The sequence below is a fragment of the Trematomus bernacchii genome, unplaced genomic scaffold, assembly GCF_902827165.1.
Source record: "Trematomus bernacchii unplaced genomic scaffold, fTreBer1.1, whole genome shotgun sequence".
Lineage (NCBI taxonomy): Eukaryota > Metazoa > Chordata > Actinopteri > Perciformes > Nototheniidae > Trematomus > Trematomus bernacchii.
Genome location: NW_022987782.1, coordinates 1,903,727 through 1,920,435, shown reverse-complemented (window position 1 = coordinate 1,920,435; position 16,709 = coordinate 1,903,727). Strand labels below are relative to the sequence as shown.

The 16,709-nt window shown below is 40.9% G+C and overlaps 1 protein-coding gene across 1 annotated transcript in view; it reads right to left on the bottom strand.

The window, feature by feature from the left end:
• Positions 1-1,095: 1,095 nt before the first annotated feature.
• The window catches only part of cep76 (centrosomal protein 76), a 29,311-nt gene continuing 13,697 nt past the window's right edge, over positions 1,096-16,709 (bottom strand). Inside the window, 17 exon segments of the mRNA XM_034149338.1 lie at positions 1,096-1,470; positions 2,502-2,509; positions 2,511-2,573; positions 2,575-2,682; positions 2,684-2,704; positions 2,706-2,723; positions 3,634-3,708; positions 3,710-3,808; positions 4,546-4,705; positions 5,762-5,928; positions 9,181-9,369; positions 9,637-9,765; positions 12,185-12,282; positions 12,798-12,983; positions 13,083-13,307; positions 13,430-13,514; positions 13,674-13,829. Coding sequence (XP_034005229.1) covers positions 1,332-1,470; positions 2,502-2,509; positions 2,511-2,573; positions 2,575-2,682; positions 2,684-2,704; positions 2,706-2,723; positions 3,634-3,708; positions 3,710-3,808; positions 4,546-4,705; positions 5,762-5,928; positions 9,181-9,369; positions 9,637-9,765; positions 12,185-12,282; positions 12,798-12,983; positions 13,083-13,307; positions 13,430-13,514; positions 13,674-13,829 — 1,926 coding nt within the window. The 3' untranslated portion in view covers positions 1,096-1,331.

The window sequence follows — 16,709 nt, the reverse complement described above, 5'->3', positions numbered from 1 at the left end:
GTGAGCAAGCGGTAACTAATGGTTACACAACACAAAAAATATCATCACAAAGTGGCCAAAATCTGATCAGCTCATTTTCAGACAGGTTTTTATAGAAATGGATCAGGACAAAAAGAGAGGGAATCTCTTTACACAAAGGGGACACATATTTATGTAGAAGACATGAAAATGTAATAAAAGGTGACCTTTAAGGCCTCACTATACCAACGCTTGAGATGAAGGACTTATTTAAACCTAAAAATGAAAGAACACAGTACTTTAAGGGTTAAAGCTCATTTGAAAAACCGCCACTCAGGCTTTTTTAAAGTAAACATAACTGCATTCCTTCTCCCTGGCCTTCTAGTCAGAGCGGAGCACGACTCATGACATTTCCCTGTGTGTTGATTTTTATATTTTGCTGTTGTAATTTATTGTCTGATTTGCATGTTTATCTGTTTGGACTTTCTATCTTCATGGTTTATTGCACTTACTTTAAGTGGCTTTGGATAAAAGCATCAGCTTAATGAAATGTAAAACAACGAATACTACCTACAGGTTTCGAGGCTTATTCCTAGGCGTTCAGATTCCTTATTGACACTCGTTCCTTCTAAATAAAAATACTGGCAACCAGCAGCAGGACGGCAACATAATTGGTAATTACTTCAACCCCCTGCCAAACATTTGAACAAATAAATGAAATAACTCTTTCCTCCTATGACTTGCGTTTAAATCTGGTTTAATGTTGTATACTTTCCACGATTATAGACCGATTGAACCGTATCCACCTGATCACAGTTATCCTCAGACCACAGGCCTCCCATAAGGGCATGGATGTTCATTAGAAGTCCTTCAATATTTTGAAAAAGAAAAAATAAACTTTGTTTCAGAAACAGAACTGAAAAAGGAAATTGATTACCAGTCATAATTCTCATTGATCTTGTTTTAACATTGTTTTATGACCTCATTTGAGAGATTTGTTTATTGTGTGCTACGTGAGATTTTTAAAGCAAATTTGATGTTAAAACAGAGCCATAGCAATTATCTCAATAATGAAAATGTCCTTTAATACAATAAATGTATTATTATTTGGGGAAACGTCCTCATGAAGGCCTCTTAAAAGTACAAATGAAAATGTTCCATTTATTTACAAAAATAGATATATAAATACATTTCTGTACAAATGATGAGTATACTAGACAACTAAATAAATGCCTCAGTATCAGAGAAGAGACGACAGCTTCAAACATGTGGCACATATCACTGAGTACAGGTTTAACTTTGGTCTCATTATGGGTCTCATTATGTGTTCATGCACACTCTGGTGTTCTCCAGGTCGCCATGATGTCCGCTGGTCAGAGTACAGAGCGGTATTTCACTGCAAACATGAGCCACACTGCACATGCGCTCTCTGGATAAGCAAACACACGAACCCGGACGGCTAGCCTCACATGGTCGCCACGACAACACACTATCTCCTCACAGAACGGAGACCTGCACAGGACAGGAGACACCAAGTAAAAAAATATTAAAGTGCCATTATAAAGTATTTTATAAAATAACATACAACAAATAAAAGGTAGGAGAGATTCTTTAGACCTACAACTAGATATGCTGGAATGATAAATTAAATATTGTTAAAATCAAAGATATTTCAGTCAACAGGGACAAACACACTCTAGAATTTACAGCTATTAGTTTTTGCAAGCTCTCTGCATCCATGTGCGATGTAGCATGATAAAGCTAATTTGTATTTATTTTACCTTTATTTAACCTAATCTAATGATAATTGCTGAGTTTAAATAAATCTATTACTATTCATTATTTATTGTAAAACATTGACTTTCTAAATGCGTTCTTTAAACCCTAAGTATGCACACAGCCCACACTTTGTTAGTTAACTAGCTAGCTAGCTAAATCACCACATGGAACATTTCATACTGTATATTTGAGAAATGAATGGATTCCTATCAAGAAGCAGAAACTCTGAAGTAACGGATAAAGTGAGCTTCTTCTCTTCTCACATCCCTCTGTAGGGAGGTTCTGAGTTCCAGGGTCTGCTACAATGCGCTGCATGTAGGCCTTCCAAAGCATGGGTAAAGTCAAAACTTTTAACTATTTCTACAGGCATGTGCCAGCTCTGGAAGTAGTGCTTTGGGCTTCTGTCACTGCAGTATGCATAGGCTACTTTCAGGATGTGTTAACATTTTCCCAGAGGCTCTTTTACCTTTTTTTTGTCAAAGCTCTTTCATGAATTCCTACTACAAACACAGTTCAACTGCTGCTTTGAGGTGCTTTTGGGCCGGGGATGCTCTAGCAATAACTAGCAAACTTCTTTATGAGGCAAGGATGCCACAAAACCAACACTAAAGTACATTAAGTAAAAAGGCAGGATTTTGAGTAAATTGATGCTGTGGTTAAGGAGAAGTAAGTAAACTGAAAGATGTCTGCCAGCATAAAGCTTACTCTGAGAAAGAATGAAGGCATTTCTTAGCCAAAACATCCCATGCTTCCCTCTTGCTCACCTGAGGCAGGGTGGCAAAGGCTCTCCGGGCGTTGCGGTGCAGGAAGTGGATGGGAAGCCTTTGAAGGGTGTGCTCCGTCCGGCACCGCCCTCCTCACTGCGTCCTGGAACTCCTCGTTGCCACAGGAGACGCCGGAGCAGCGCTCCAGCTCGTACGCTGACAGAGCAGAGGACAGCAGGTTAGGACAGCTGATCGTCCCACAGATGTGGCCAGATCCAGGTCCTGCAGGGGGGGGCAGAGGTCACACTGCATCAATACACCTCACTTCACAGGCTGACAGAACAGCCAGGCTGTAAAGAGCATGAGGACCCAGTTCACTTTGCAAATGCATGCATTCAACCATTATATTGAAATATAAACAAGTGATTGGACAAACAGTCAATCTGTATCACTTCTAATAAACATACATTATGATACAAATATAGTATATTATTATATACTGCACACACCCTTGTGTTTTATCTCTAAAATGCAATTCTGAAATACACTTCCTGATCTTAAATAATCGAATCTCATTTATTGATATTTGGAAATCCAAAATGGGATTTTTAAGCCTTATATAAAAGCTTTTAAATATGTTAAACACCAGATCCAGAAATCCGTAAGGAAAAAAATGGTTTTCATGTTTCCATTTACTAACTTTCTGTGAAATAAGATGACGTAATGAGAAGACCGACAGTCAAACCTCAAACTGTGAAAAAGGAATCTGGTATTCACTTTGTTTTTTAAATGTTGTTATATTGTTGAATTCATTTGAGGAAGATTCACAGTGTCTTCATCAGTCCATAGAGCTTTTTGTCTTTTGAGAGGAATTACAGTGACAAATAAGAGACATGCTTCATATAGGTTAGGGTTTATGTTACCAAGCCTGTTGCCATTGCACTTTGTCACATTGAATCGCTTTTCATACATCAACTCTTCCAGCAGCCAAGCCTGCAAACTTTTGTTTTTATATTTAAACTTTTGTTTTCAAATTCCCACGTTAGAATAAAAAATGTGCACAAAAACAGGTGGAATAAAAACAGAGTTCTTTTATAGCAATGCCCTCAGCAGCTCTCTTTCTCAGCAAAGCACAGATGACTCAAACCCAGAGCTCCCGAAGGAGCAGCCGTATGTCCGAGCGTCTCTTTACCTTCCTGTGCTCAGACACCAGGGAGCGCAGCTCCAGCTCCAGCTGGTTGCTGGCAGCAGCAGGATCCAGAGAAGGGGGCACAGAGCGGAGGCACGGGGGGCAGGGAGGTGGTGGAGCCGGGGGCACAGACAGACTTCAGAGCCTCTCGACTCATTGCCTTCCACCGAGACTGATTCTGAAGGGAGAGACGGAGGAAAATATAGATATTTAGCTGCTGCTCTCATCTGGCCTTACCTTTCCTTCACACAGGAGAACAGGGTTTAATCTGGGGGTCTGCTGCTGCCTTCAGGGAACATATCAGTACAGGAGCTGCTGATGAACGCAACTGTTGCATATTTAATTTCCCTGGCAACGCACCACACCCAACCCACTGCTCTCCGCTCCAGACCAACTCTGTCTGACTCTAAATCAGCACTGTCCATCTGAATAGATCTTCTGTGGCCCATTCAATATGGAGTGTACATTTACATATTAAACTCCTTTCCCTGTCCCTGACTAAGGCAATACCAGGCAATGAAAACACATGACCAGCATATTGACATTTAAGTGGCACTTTTTCAACACTAAAGTGCCATAATAATCAACGAAAAACAACAATGAATCATCAGTAAAACATATTTAGGAGCGGCTGTAGTTCAGGAGGTAGAAGGTTGTCCTCCAATCAGAAAGTCTGTGATCCAGCGGTCAGCATGTTGATGCATGATGTGTCTTTGGGCAAATGATTTAAACCCTAGTTGCTCTCTATGGCCACCAGTGCGTGAGTGTGTGTGAGTGTTGGTCTCCCTGAGATGATGGCAGCCTGTGTGAATGTGTGAATGCTGTCTTGTACATATAAAGCACATTGAGGGGTTGACAAGTGTTTTATAAATGCAGTCCAGATCCATTTCATCTGTAGGGACACCACCCTCTTACCTGGAAGTCAAAGACACAAAGCTCCACAGCATCGGAGGGTTGGCAGTTGGCCCGGAAGGTGTGGTGGTTAAAGACACAGCCCACGGTGCGGTAGGGGGAGGTGGGTTTGGGCTGGGGGGCCAGGGGCGGGGCGTCTGGGTCGATGGCCCTGTGCACGTATCTGACCAAAGAGGAGAAGGGTAATCAGTGTCATAATAAATAATGAAATAATTGTTGGGAGATTGCCTGAATAATATAGTCCCAGGTATTGAAGTAAGGAAAGTAAAAATAAAAGTATGACCAAGGAAACAAGTAACATTTAAATGAAAATATTTCAGAAGATGAAAGTGCTCCTCAACAATACTTCTTGCTGTCATCAAAAACCTAGTTCCTCTCACTGACTTACTGTAACTATATCTATTTATAAAACAGACAAGTCAAATCAAGCAATCTGATTGATTCTTAGCCGTGATATACTGAGCGTATACCACGGGTAGAATTGTAGTTACTTTTCACAACAAGTCTCCGTCTCAGTATCCCTCCGCGTCTGAGAAAAACTGTATACAGTTGGGCTGAAAAGCAAACTGCCTGCCCTCCCTGCTCACACCTTTAGACGCTTCGCGTCGGGCCGAACCACGCCCCTTAGCTGTGATATACTGGGCATATACCACGGCCTGTCGTGAGCTATTGCTTATATATATATATATATATATATATATATATATATATATATATATATATATATATATATATATATATATATCTATCTATATATATATATATATATATATATATATATATATATATAGTTTTTTAATATATATACACAAAATATATTAAATCAAATCTATCTCCAATGAAAGATGATTAAGTCATCGCCAGAACAATAGTTGACAAAATCCCAGAACTGAATGACCATTGAAAATATAATCAGTTCTTCCTTGGCCCAGAGCCTGGCCACCAGATGTGATGGATACAGCATCTGAGACCCCCGCTGACTCACACAAAGACAGGATGAGCTAATGCAAGATAAAAGAATCATGCAGTGCACTTCATTCTAAGACTGTTTGGCGGTCAGAGAAAAAACTATAAATGTTAAACATTGGAGGAGTTTCTTAAAGAAGAGTTTTCCAGATGTACACATTTTGTTACAAAGTATCCAATACATTAATAGGGGGGCAGTAAAGCAGCAGTTTTTTGTTTTTGACTGGAAAACAAATAAAAAGATAGACTGCACCTGTGAGCCGTGAGACTCTCCCAGAAGGTGATGCTCCCATCGGTGCCGCGGGTCAGGACCCAGGTGTGAGGGGTTCCTTTGGCCTTGGTGCCCACACACACATAGGCATCCAGGCCAAAGCCCAGCAGGAGGCTGCACAGCAGGGTGGCGTGGTCCTCACAGTCCCCCTGCAGGGACACAGAGAGGAGGTCAGGTCCTTCAGGCAGCTCCAAATGGAATCTGTAGTATCAACACCATGTTCATAGTTTAAACTCGCCTAACCTTAAGAGAAGGCCAAACACAACTTACACAACTCTTTCAACCCTGGTGTGACAAACAATGAGCTTCTATTGAGATGTTGATCAAGCTCCAAAAGCTAGAAGGGAGAATTTAGCTACATATTGTATTCGGGAATGTTCAATATTGTTTTCTTTCTTATAAGGAAAGAATACAATATTGCCAAATTGTCAGTATTATCTTTCGGTGGAGTATTAGAGGATTAACATTTCCTAAAAGAACATCTTCATTCTTAAATGTTCAGTTTTATAGGGAATATTCAACTTTATTTTGGTATAACTAAGTATAACCAATTTCATCACAAAATATAAACATTTTATCTAAACAAATTACGATTTTATCCTAAATGTAGACAGATTTGAAGAGATTTACTATTTTCATGCCGTGCTTGTTGCTTGTGTAATTCATCCCGTCACTACAACAGTCTGTTAAACAGAAATGCAATATCCTGTTTTCACTGCACTGTTAGCCTTTCTCAGGAGAGTTCAACACACACATTCTGCTGGGGGGGGGGGCTCTGTAGTATTGAATCCTCCATGGCAGTAGGCAACTCTTATTTCACTTGAAAACTCTTCCAGCACAGTCCTGGGTTGAGCTGTTGCTGCGTGCTGGCTCGGGCTGTGGGCGAGTCAGAATGATAGATGCTCCCCAGAAGGGCCAATATGGACGGCAGCATCAGAACAGGCCGGGGAATGATGAGGCTAAATTAATTTCCCCTGGAATGAAACTCATAAATCACTGCTGACAGGGGCCACTTTGTGTTGTGTCTGTCTCGCCAGCCGCTCACAGAGGAGAGGCAGGGAACATTTATCCTGCGGTGGTCTGGAGAATTCCCCACTATCTCGTACAGATGAAAATGCATCAATCAGGCGACTGTGCACAAATCCTCCTTTCTCAGAAATGACACAATCAGCTGTGCTCAGAAACAGAGTGAATGTAAACACAGCTGAACCAAGTCAGCGCGATGACTTCTGGCTCTTGGATCAAATTGTTTTAAGAAAACAGAAGTGTGTGAAACGAATTCTTAACATGCATTGCATTCAGAGGGGCCATAATAAAGTTATATGAGGATAATATCCTTTAAGGGAAATAAACAGAGACACTGGTTAGGTTTGCTTTTTCCCCTCTGCTGCACTCTTGAAATCATGAAATCTGATCTTGATATCAATGAGATGACTTCAATCAAGTTGAAACACAAATATCACATAGAAATAATGATTGGTAAAACATTTAGCACATTAAACACGAGTCCACTCACTGAAGGCAGATTTCAAATAAGTCTACTGCTCACACTACACTCACCAATATATATCTGTTTTGGCGTTTGGAGAATATGCAAAAAGGTTTGACTCTGGGATCAGAATGAAAAGGTGCAAAACAGGTTGAACATCTAGTGTTGCTAAAAACACATCTTTAGATTGAACTTAAATATGTCTTGATAGGAAAATAAATACAGATGGTTTGTATGCTCAGAGTTAACAACAGCAGCATTTTGAAGGTCACTGGAAGATAAAAGGGTGGAAACGACTGAAAGGTTCAGCAACACGTTATGGCAGCTATCTGTGAGATGAGCATCACATTTAGTTTGAATTTAGAAATGTAAACCAAAAAAAGGTCATCTTGTACTCCTCATCAGGAGCCAGTTTTGACATGATGTCATCATCATGGTCTGGACTGAGGCAATACATGACTATACATGTATATGAGGTGGTACCACCAGACGTTCATGGCACACTGAGTCTATGAACTTGGCGTAGGATAAGGTGGTGGAGGTTTTCATCTGTGTAATGTGTCAGACCAGCTGGTGAGATCATGTGGATACAAATATACCATCTGATGTAAATACCAGTCGGAAAGGTTTTTCTTATTTCGTTTTTTCCTTTTGGAAAGCAGAATGTGATCTGGATGATTTTATGACATGCTTTAGAACAGTGGTTCTCAACTGGTCAGGCCTCGGGACCCACTTTTTTCTTTGTCAATAAATCGCGACCCGAAATTTTGAACCACTCAAATCTATTCAACAAAGAATTGTGCTGTAATATACGCTTTTCAGCATACAATATGAATTAAAGTGAAGTACAGTGCATATATCCCTTATATCCCTTCACAGAACTAAAGTACGCTTTAAAGGTTTAATGAGATGATGGAATCAAAGCTGAACTGTATAACATCAAAAGGCACACATGCTGAAAACCCAACCCCAGAAGGGGGGTCTGGGGGGATTCTCCCCCAGAAGATTTTTAGAAATACTAACATATAAACTACGCATTCTGGTACACTCTGAGAAGAAAATAAATAAATCTATTACTACCCGATCTATTAATAATATTTGATGCCATTGTTTGTTTTTCACTTTGTTCTGACAGCTGAACTTGCTGCTCCACACAGAGAGAAGAGCAAAGAGGAGATAGTCTGTGTGAATTACTTTAAATTGTGGGTAAGGGTAGGTAGCTCCCATTGTTCTGTGACCTGTCAATCATCAAACCGGGGGTCATATTTCATTACGTGTTCATTTCTATCTGAAGTTGTACCCATGGATGTATAAAGAAGAGTTCTACCGCAAAGTTATTCTCCGTGGGGACTTCCAACAATCTTGATTCTGATTGGCCAGAAGACTCGAAAAAACATCAGCAAAGATGTTTTATTGAGAAGATGATCACTACGTGACAGAAGTTTTCAAAACCGTTTATGGTCTCCGGTACTTCCAGTCCAACGCCTACTGCATGCACAGCGATAGAAAATCGGGCCTTCAAAATAAAAGTTTGACTTTTTTCACACAGAAAAGAAGATAGTTTTTACTTTGAGGGTTTGTGACTCTGCAGACCGTTTACATGCATACAAACCTTCATAACACACAAGGGGACGGCTAATATCCGGAAAAGCATGACATGGGACTTTAAAGCTGTATACATACTTGAAAAGGAAAAGACGTGTTATGTGCAATTCATGTCTAATGTTGAAGTTGTTTAATTAAAGTTAATAAAAGTCCAGGTAGTTTGCTATGGGAATTCTTCTATTTTAGACCTAAGGACACACTGTAGAGAAGGTTTGGTGTGAGAAGCTATAAATCAGCTGTCATCACAGATCTAGCAGTATAGGAAGTGATTGTCATCTGATTAAAGGCAGTAGCCAGTTATCCTTACCTTGCCTCTACACAGGAAAGCCATTAATGTGCACCACTGCTCCTGCTTGTCCCCCCCTCCCACCACCGGGGCCTTCTCGTGGGCCAGCAGGCTGACGAAGCGGGCCGCCTGTCGGGGGCTCTCCAGCAGGCGCCCTGCCCGCAGGACATGCACGTAAGAACACACTGGTCTGTTGACGCCGTTCTCATCCTGGGGGGGGGGGGGGGGAGAGAAAAGAAAGAAAGAAAGAGACAGGGAGAGAGACAGAGAGATAAGAACTTGAGTCGTGGCTGATTCAGGATCTCCCTGTCCACTGTCTGATATGCAACTCATATGCTGCTAATTTCATTTACTTCACATTTCAAATCAAATGATTAAAGAATCTATGTAGTTTGGGAATAAATGTCTTTATAAGTAAGTAAACCTATCATGTAATTGTTAGATTTTTTCCCCCCAAAACAAGAAAATGTAACAAACCTGTGCAAAAATCTTGACCATTTTGGATTGGTGTGAGGGACGTATCTGCAGGAATTCCCTCCACCACTGTTTGGCATAAACTAAGAAGAGTCTCTCCTTCTCTGCTGTCCTCTGCCTCTCCAGTGATTGCTGAATGAGAAACACACACTTCAGTGACTATGTTTAGAGCTCAGCTCTAATGTTTAGGGATGGGTATCGTTAAGGTTTTAACGGTACTGCTACTTTTATCGATACCGCTTATCGATCCGGTCCTTTAACGGTACTCTTATCGGTTCTTTTAGAGAGAAAAAGAAGGTAAACTAACTAAAGAAATTGTGAACAAAATGAACATTGCTTTTTATTTAAATTAAATAAATAATATTTCACATCAAAAGAAACAACAGTGTTTTAACAAATCGTAGTAAGTAATCTGATGACAGAATAGCTGAAACTTTTAAGTTAACTCCGTGTGTTGCTGCTAGCATACATAATACCCGACGTGGAAACGTTACTCGTTACAGAGCTACTAGAAAGACAGTCTAAAAAGGTGCATTTCTCCGTCTGAACGTGGTGCACTTTTGCAAGATGTTTAGACAAATTGCTCGTGTTGCCGCCCTGACATGCTAAACTCTTATTGCACTTTTGGTAACAAGCATTGTCCACATCGAGACGGGTAAAGTTTAACCACACCTCGGAGCGCTTTCTCTCCGTCTCCGCAGTGTGTGTGTGTTGCATGCACGTAGCAGCTGCGTGTGTGTAAACCGCCCCGCCCCCTCGCACACAGACGGGGGAGAGAGAGATCTTTCGTCTGGATTGGGAAGATCGAAAATACAAAAAAATAATCATAGACGCATTTTGCATCTTTGCATATTAGAAACGGAGTTGGCGACACTAAAACTGCAATATAATGTTTGTGTAGCAATAATACATATGACATATTTTTTAGATGTCTCCAGTACCGATAAAAAGACCGATAACGTCGGAGCTTAAAGAGCAACTTGCAGGTTTTTTTTTTTACTAGATTTATACTTAACCTTGCCTGAAAATTACAATTAAAAAGTTAATGCAGGATTTGATATGTTTTACAAGACATAAGGGCAATAATTCAGAAGGAAAGGAGCCGTTTTGGGCTCTGCTACTAAAAACTGCTTTTTTTTTACGTCATACGTCAAACGCGTCATATTACGTCACATGGGGGAGCAACTTTCTCGGACTCCTTCTCTGCCCAATCCGCGGTAGTAGTTTGTAGTTGGTTTGAGCGGTTTTGATTTAGTGAGCTGGTATTTTTTCGGTAATTTTACATTGCATTTCACCATTTTTAATCATGGTGAGCTTGAGTTTGTGCAGGTTGCACAAACTCCAGCCTGTCAGGACATCGAGTCCACAGTTTCCCCTAACAGGAAAAGGACCGGAGCTAGCTAACTCGTTCCTGGGTGCGTTGTGCGAGGTGCATCTACCTCCCTGCAGCACATACTCTCCACAGCTGAGGCCTATCAAACAAAACGTTTATCAGGAAACCGTATTACATCTCTCTCCCCCCCTTCGCTGCTCTCTCTCTCCCATTCGTTCCTCTCTCTCCCCCCACTTCGCTCCTCTCTCTCTCCCCTCCGGTACACAGCACCGTAAGACGTAGTGTGGAGTTGCATTAGGTAACGCGAGATACGGCTGAGACTTGCACATTCGTTTCTGTTATGAATCAGTATCAACAGTCCTGCCAGTAACGTTACTATATTATCAATACTACTTTAGTTATAGCCTGATATATGATAGCTAACTTTACAATGTTGTGATGGGACCGACGTTAGCTAACATTAACTGTAGCTAACGCCGGTCACTCACCAAGACAGCTGCCCAGTTCTCCACTGGTTCTCCTCACACCACAGCTCCATTTCTCTCAGATGGCCGTTATTTTTTCTAATCCTTGGCTGCTCCTGGTCTCTTGGACGCCTAGCAGGCTCATAATTATAAGGTTGTGGTCCATCATATGCATTCGAATATACATTTTCAACCTCTTCTGTGTCAAAACTAGCATTGTGATCCATGTTTATTAATACGTTATGCGGAAGTAAAAATGTCTTACAAAAACGGTGCCAGATGTCACTGTAGTGTATATTTATGTATATTTTTTGGAAAATCTAGTGTATACATTATTTTCCTACACTGGTCTCTAAGCTGCAAGTTGCTCGCATTTTGCAGTCTTTTTGCATATTAGAAACGGAGTTGGCGACACTAAAACTGCAATATAATGTTTGTGTAGCAATAATACATATGACATATTTTTTAGATGTCTCCAGTACCGATAAAAAGACCAATAACGTCGGAGCTTAACGGTACCACGGTCTTTAATAATTCAGCCCCGGGGCCCGTTTAATACCGGGGCTCGGTACCCATCCCTACTAATGTTTCTCTCACAATGATGCCTTCAGATAAACTCTGAGGAACACTCCTAACACCAGTAATTGAAATCTGTTGTAATGATTCACTAGTTGTTCACAGTGGTTTTATTCATGAATAATCCTGAAGCCGATGAATAAACAGATAGAGAGATGAAGGGGTTGAGTGTGCTGACCTGTGTGCTGATGATGTCAGCGCTCAGAGTATCAGTGAGAGGGGGGTACAGCTCCAGACCCACAGTCAGAACTCCAGCTGGGACTTTACATTCACTTCCTATAGACACAGAGATGTTTAATAAAGCTCTAGCCGAGTCACTAAGAGCAGGGAAGAGACAAAACTGCAGATTCTAAACCGTATATTTGTAGCATATGTAATTAATTTACAGGTAGTAGACGCATATAACTACTATTTATATTGTACAACATCTGTTTCAAAGCTGGGGGTTGGTACTCCTCCAGGGAGCATACGATTATTAATGGGACAGAAAAGAAGAAAATATAGTTTGACCTAAGTGTATAATATGTGTTTATCTATAATTATTTTTCTGATCTTTTACATAATGCCTTAAACGTTATTCGGTGTTCTCAAAAAAAATTGTTTTTAAGGAAAACAGAAGCTGCTCCATTATAGAGAGCCAGAGAGGTCAGGGAAGCTAAACAGGTTCAACCATGAAATACCCCGCCAAAAGTTTTCAGTGTAGTCGGGATGATCAGCTTGTTATGATTGTGATATACAGCATGACATTTCAGTATCACACTGTTGCTCTTGTATTTATCCCTTTTCCATACCGACTCCCATCAGCTCCACAGCAAAGCAGGTCTTCCCATTGGGCGAACAGAGGACAACCCTCCAGTCCAGGAAGTAGGAGGAGACCAGCATTGTCTCACTGGAGGTGTCCGTCTTGATCAGCACCAAATGAACCGGGTCACACAAAGACAGCATGTTGGTCCCGTCCGCCATTTTGCTGCCTTCACCTGCAGTGCCAGAAGTTATTACAAAATTACAAAGTCAGCATAGATAATTTATTAATCAACTGTATAACAACCGGTAAGGTCCTGATTGGTCCTGTGTACCTGTGCCCTCTCTGTGGATCTCTAAGAGGAAGCCCTCCCTCAGGTCCGGCTCGCAGGCACAGGGCACTGGCTTCGAGCGGAACCTCTGGTTACGGAAATGCAAGTAGACTGTAAACGTAGAACACACCTGACCAGGTAAAGGCTCTGGCTCCTGGAGGTGCTCCAGAAAGGCCTTCCCACCAAGCACTTGGAGATACAGGTGCCGCCTGGATGGGTCAATATTGGCTGCAATTATTTTAAAAATGTCTTCAGTTAAATGTTCAAACACTAACAAGGACAAAAAAAGTGAAGGTAGGAGGCATTTTTACAATGTTGGTTTATTTAGGCTTTTAAATGATGTCTCTTACTTTTTTTCAGCTGAGTAATATTCTTGTCAACAAAGTGAGTGGCAGGCTTTGGAGGGGATCCTGGTTCTGCATCTGTGAGTACTTCCTACCAAAGCAGACCAACATGACTGAAGTTATTCAAGAAAGCGGTTATTGTGATAGGAAGAATCTACAGTATTTTAAAATGTTGGAATCAAAATTAGTTCAAGTGAACTAATCATTAAGTATGTCACTTGGAAAAATTGCCTGTTAAAGGATGGCCAACCTGGGTAAACTGTAGGTCCTTCATCACATCATCTATGATGCCCCTGTGCTGCAGAGCACGTAGAAAATCAGCCTGGGACAGAGTGCGATGTGCGGGCCCGTGGTCCTCCCTCACAGTCTCAGCTAGCACCTCTCGGATCCTCCCATGGATATTCATCTGATAATCAAAAAAGACAGAATAAACACTCTCATACAGTCAGAAGGAGATGTCTCAGAGCTAACACATTTTTGTCAAGGTGACAAAATATCTTGTATAGAGAGACACTTTGTCATTTAAGGTTAATTATGCATGGTTTCCCATACCCCACAGCAAATGTATGAATAGCAACATCTGACAACCGCTGACATCACACTTCTGTGTTTGTTTACAAGCCATCAGCCATCTTCACTGTGCTGGGGCGATTGGTGGTCAAAAAGCAGCAGTGCTTATTATCTTGAAAATCTTCATGGGAAAGAAGAAACCTATATTTTGTTAGAATCTTAGTACAAATGCAGTTTCAAAATAGAGAATTGCCTTTGTATTTACATCAAGATATTCATGTCTCAAACACAGTGGTTCCATATTCAGGGTTCTTACACCTTTTCCAAAGTCAAATTCAAGCACTTTTCAAGCATTTTCAAGGTGCATTTTCAAGCTTTTCAAGCATCTTACAGCGGTTGTAAATTACATATTTATATACACATACTTATACTCAAATGATTATTTCCCTACCTCACATTAAATCAGATGTTCTTTATGCTATAAACAACCAAATGTGTGTTTCATAATAGCATTCTACATTTAAAAATTTTAGAAAAGAAAACTAAGTTTAATATTTCAAAATGAGTGACCCATCTGTACGTAGACTGGGCATCCCATATAACCTGGCTGAGCCAATATAAAACAATCAGCCAAATAACTTTTCAATACATTATTGATTACTATTTTTGAGGTACTTTTAGGTTGGCAGTAAACATAAATCAGAGGTAAATGGTGTACTTTTACTCTACTACATGTATTTAATACCTTTAGTTACTTTACAGATGTGGATCAATGATGTGAAATATAATCAAGTGTTAAATCAGACTTTAACACTTTAAAGTCAAAATGCACAAGCTACCCTGCAGTATACAAAGTCATTCAAACTAGCTGCACCTTTACCAGCTTTGATAACACTTTAATGATCAATCACAGTGGCGGCCGGCCCATAGGGGCACTACGGGCGCCGCCCCCCCTCTTCCCACATTAAAAATTAAAAAAATAATATTTAAAAAATATATTTATTTTTATTTTTAATAAACAAGGTAAATATGATATAACTGGTATCAGTAAACTGTATAATCTACAATAAAATCTCGTTTAAAATTGTGTTACGATGTCTAAAGTTACTGATAAGTCACATGTTTCCTGCCTGGCCTTGCCCGTGTATCATTACTCCCTCTCGTCTGGGCGCTATGCACAGCGCCCAGACGAGAGTGCAGCAAGTGCAGCAGAAGCCAACTGTTGCTATCTTTAAACTATGCCGCCGAAACATAATTTCAGCCAATCAGCGTCGTCAAATCTGATGGTCACAGGGCTCCTACGTGAGCGCCCGGTGCAGTCTGTGAGTTGTTTGGACTCGTATCCAAGGAGACAAAACAGGAAGCTGTCATACACTCTGGAAGCTACCATTAGCAGCTAATGAAAACTTCGTTTTTGACATAAAAATTGAATTATGGATCATCAATCATTTTTTCAAAGTGACAGACACATTGGATTAACTTTCAGCTGCGTTTTTCTCGTTTTTGATCAGAATTGTTATTCTGCAAAAGCATATCTCCGTGTTTTGCTACCTAAAGCTACGTCGTGTGATGTCTGTATTTGCTTCCCCTGTCGCGAGTTCTGATCGCTCAGTGATGATACTTATATTTCTAGAATCTGTGGAATCTCAGCTTGTTGCACAGTTTATGCTGTAGAAACTATGTCCAGGACAAGGTGTTTGGAAGTTTTGGAAGATTCATAGCTAACCACACTGACGTTATGGAGGTATTGATCAGTCTTCTCATATTTTTAAGCCTCAAATTGTCCTTCCCCCCCCCCCCTCTAACATCACCAGAAGTCATAATTTAGGGGGTCTTTTCTCAAAAAAATGCCCCCTAGTATTGTTTGATCACCATTTCCACAGCCCCACCTAAAATATTTTCCACCAGCCGCCACTGATCAATCATTATAAAACATATCATATACAATTATTAGGGATGCTCCGATCGCCGGAATCAGTATCGGCCGATACCGATCGCCGATCCGATCGAGTGGGCGGGGCCTATGGGGATCTTCCATTTAAAGTGATGTTTAAAACTCAGTTAATGGGGCTCATTCACTGGCGCTTCCACAAACCAACCAACCAACATAATTATTACATTCAAATGAAGTACATTATTCAAGTTTACATTAACTTGGGATAATAACACGGGAGAAATTAGCGGAAGCGCTCTCTTTTCCTCTCTCCCCCTCTCTCTCTCTCCTGACAGCCCGTCAGTATCGTCTCCTGCAGCTCACTGATCCAGTAATGAGTGACCCGACAGTGAAGAATAAATATATTTATAACTAGTTTAGCTTGTTCCAGAGGTAGATAAAATAGCTAAGTGTGTTAGGTCTAACTCTTAATGTGTGTTCTGCTCCGCTCACCCGTCCGTCACAGCGGGTGGAGCTGCAGGATTTCTGCTTCACACACGTTGCATACCGCTATTTTATTGTCATTTTCGGACACTTAAAATACTGCCAGACTAGTGAAGCCATTTTGGCGAGCTTGTTTTGCCGCGCACAGAGAAAAGTGTCATGTATTTTACATGCAACGATAGCCTAATCTAAAATGTTCTACGACAGCGTACCTTTCGTGTGGTGTGTGGCTCGTCAGCGCAGACTCTCGCATCGTTATTGTTGCACACTTTGCAGGAGGCTACTCTTGGGCTTCGCTTGACCCTCGTCTTAGCCATGGCTTGTATTTGTCTTCTGCTAGCCAACGCTCGTTGAAACGGCAACCTCCTGGCATACTGTCATCTATCACTCTCATCAGAA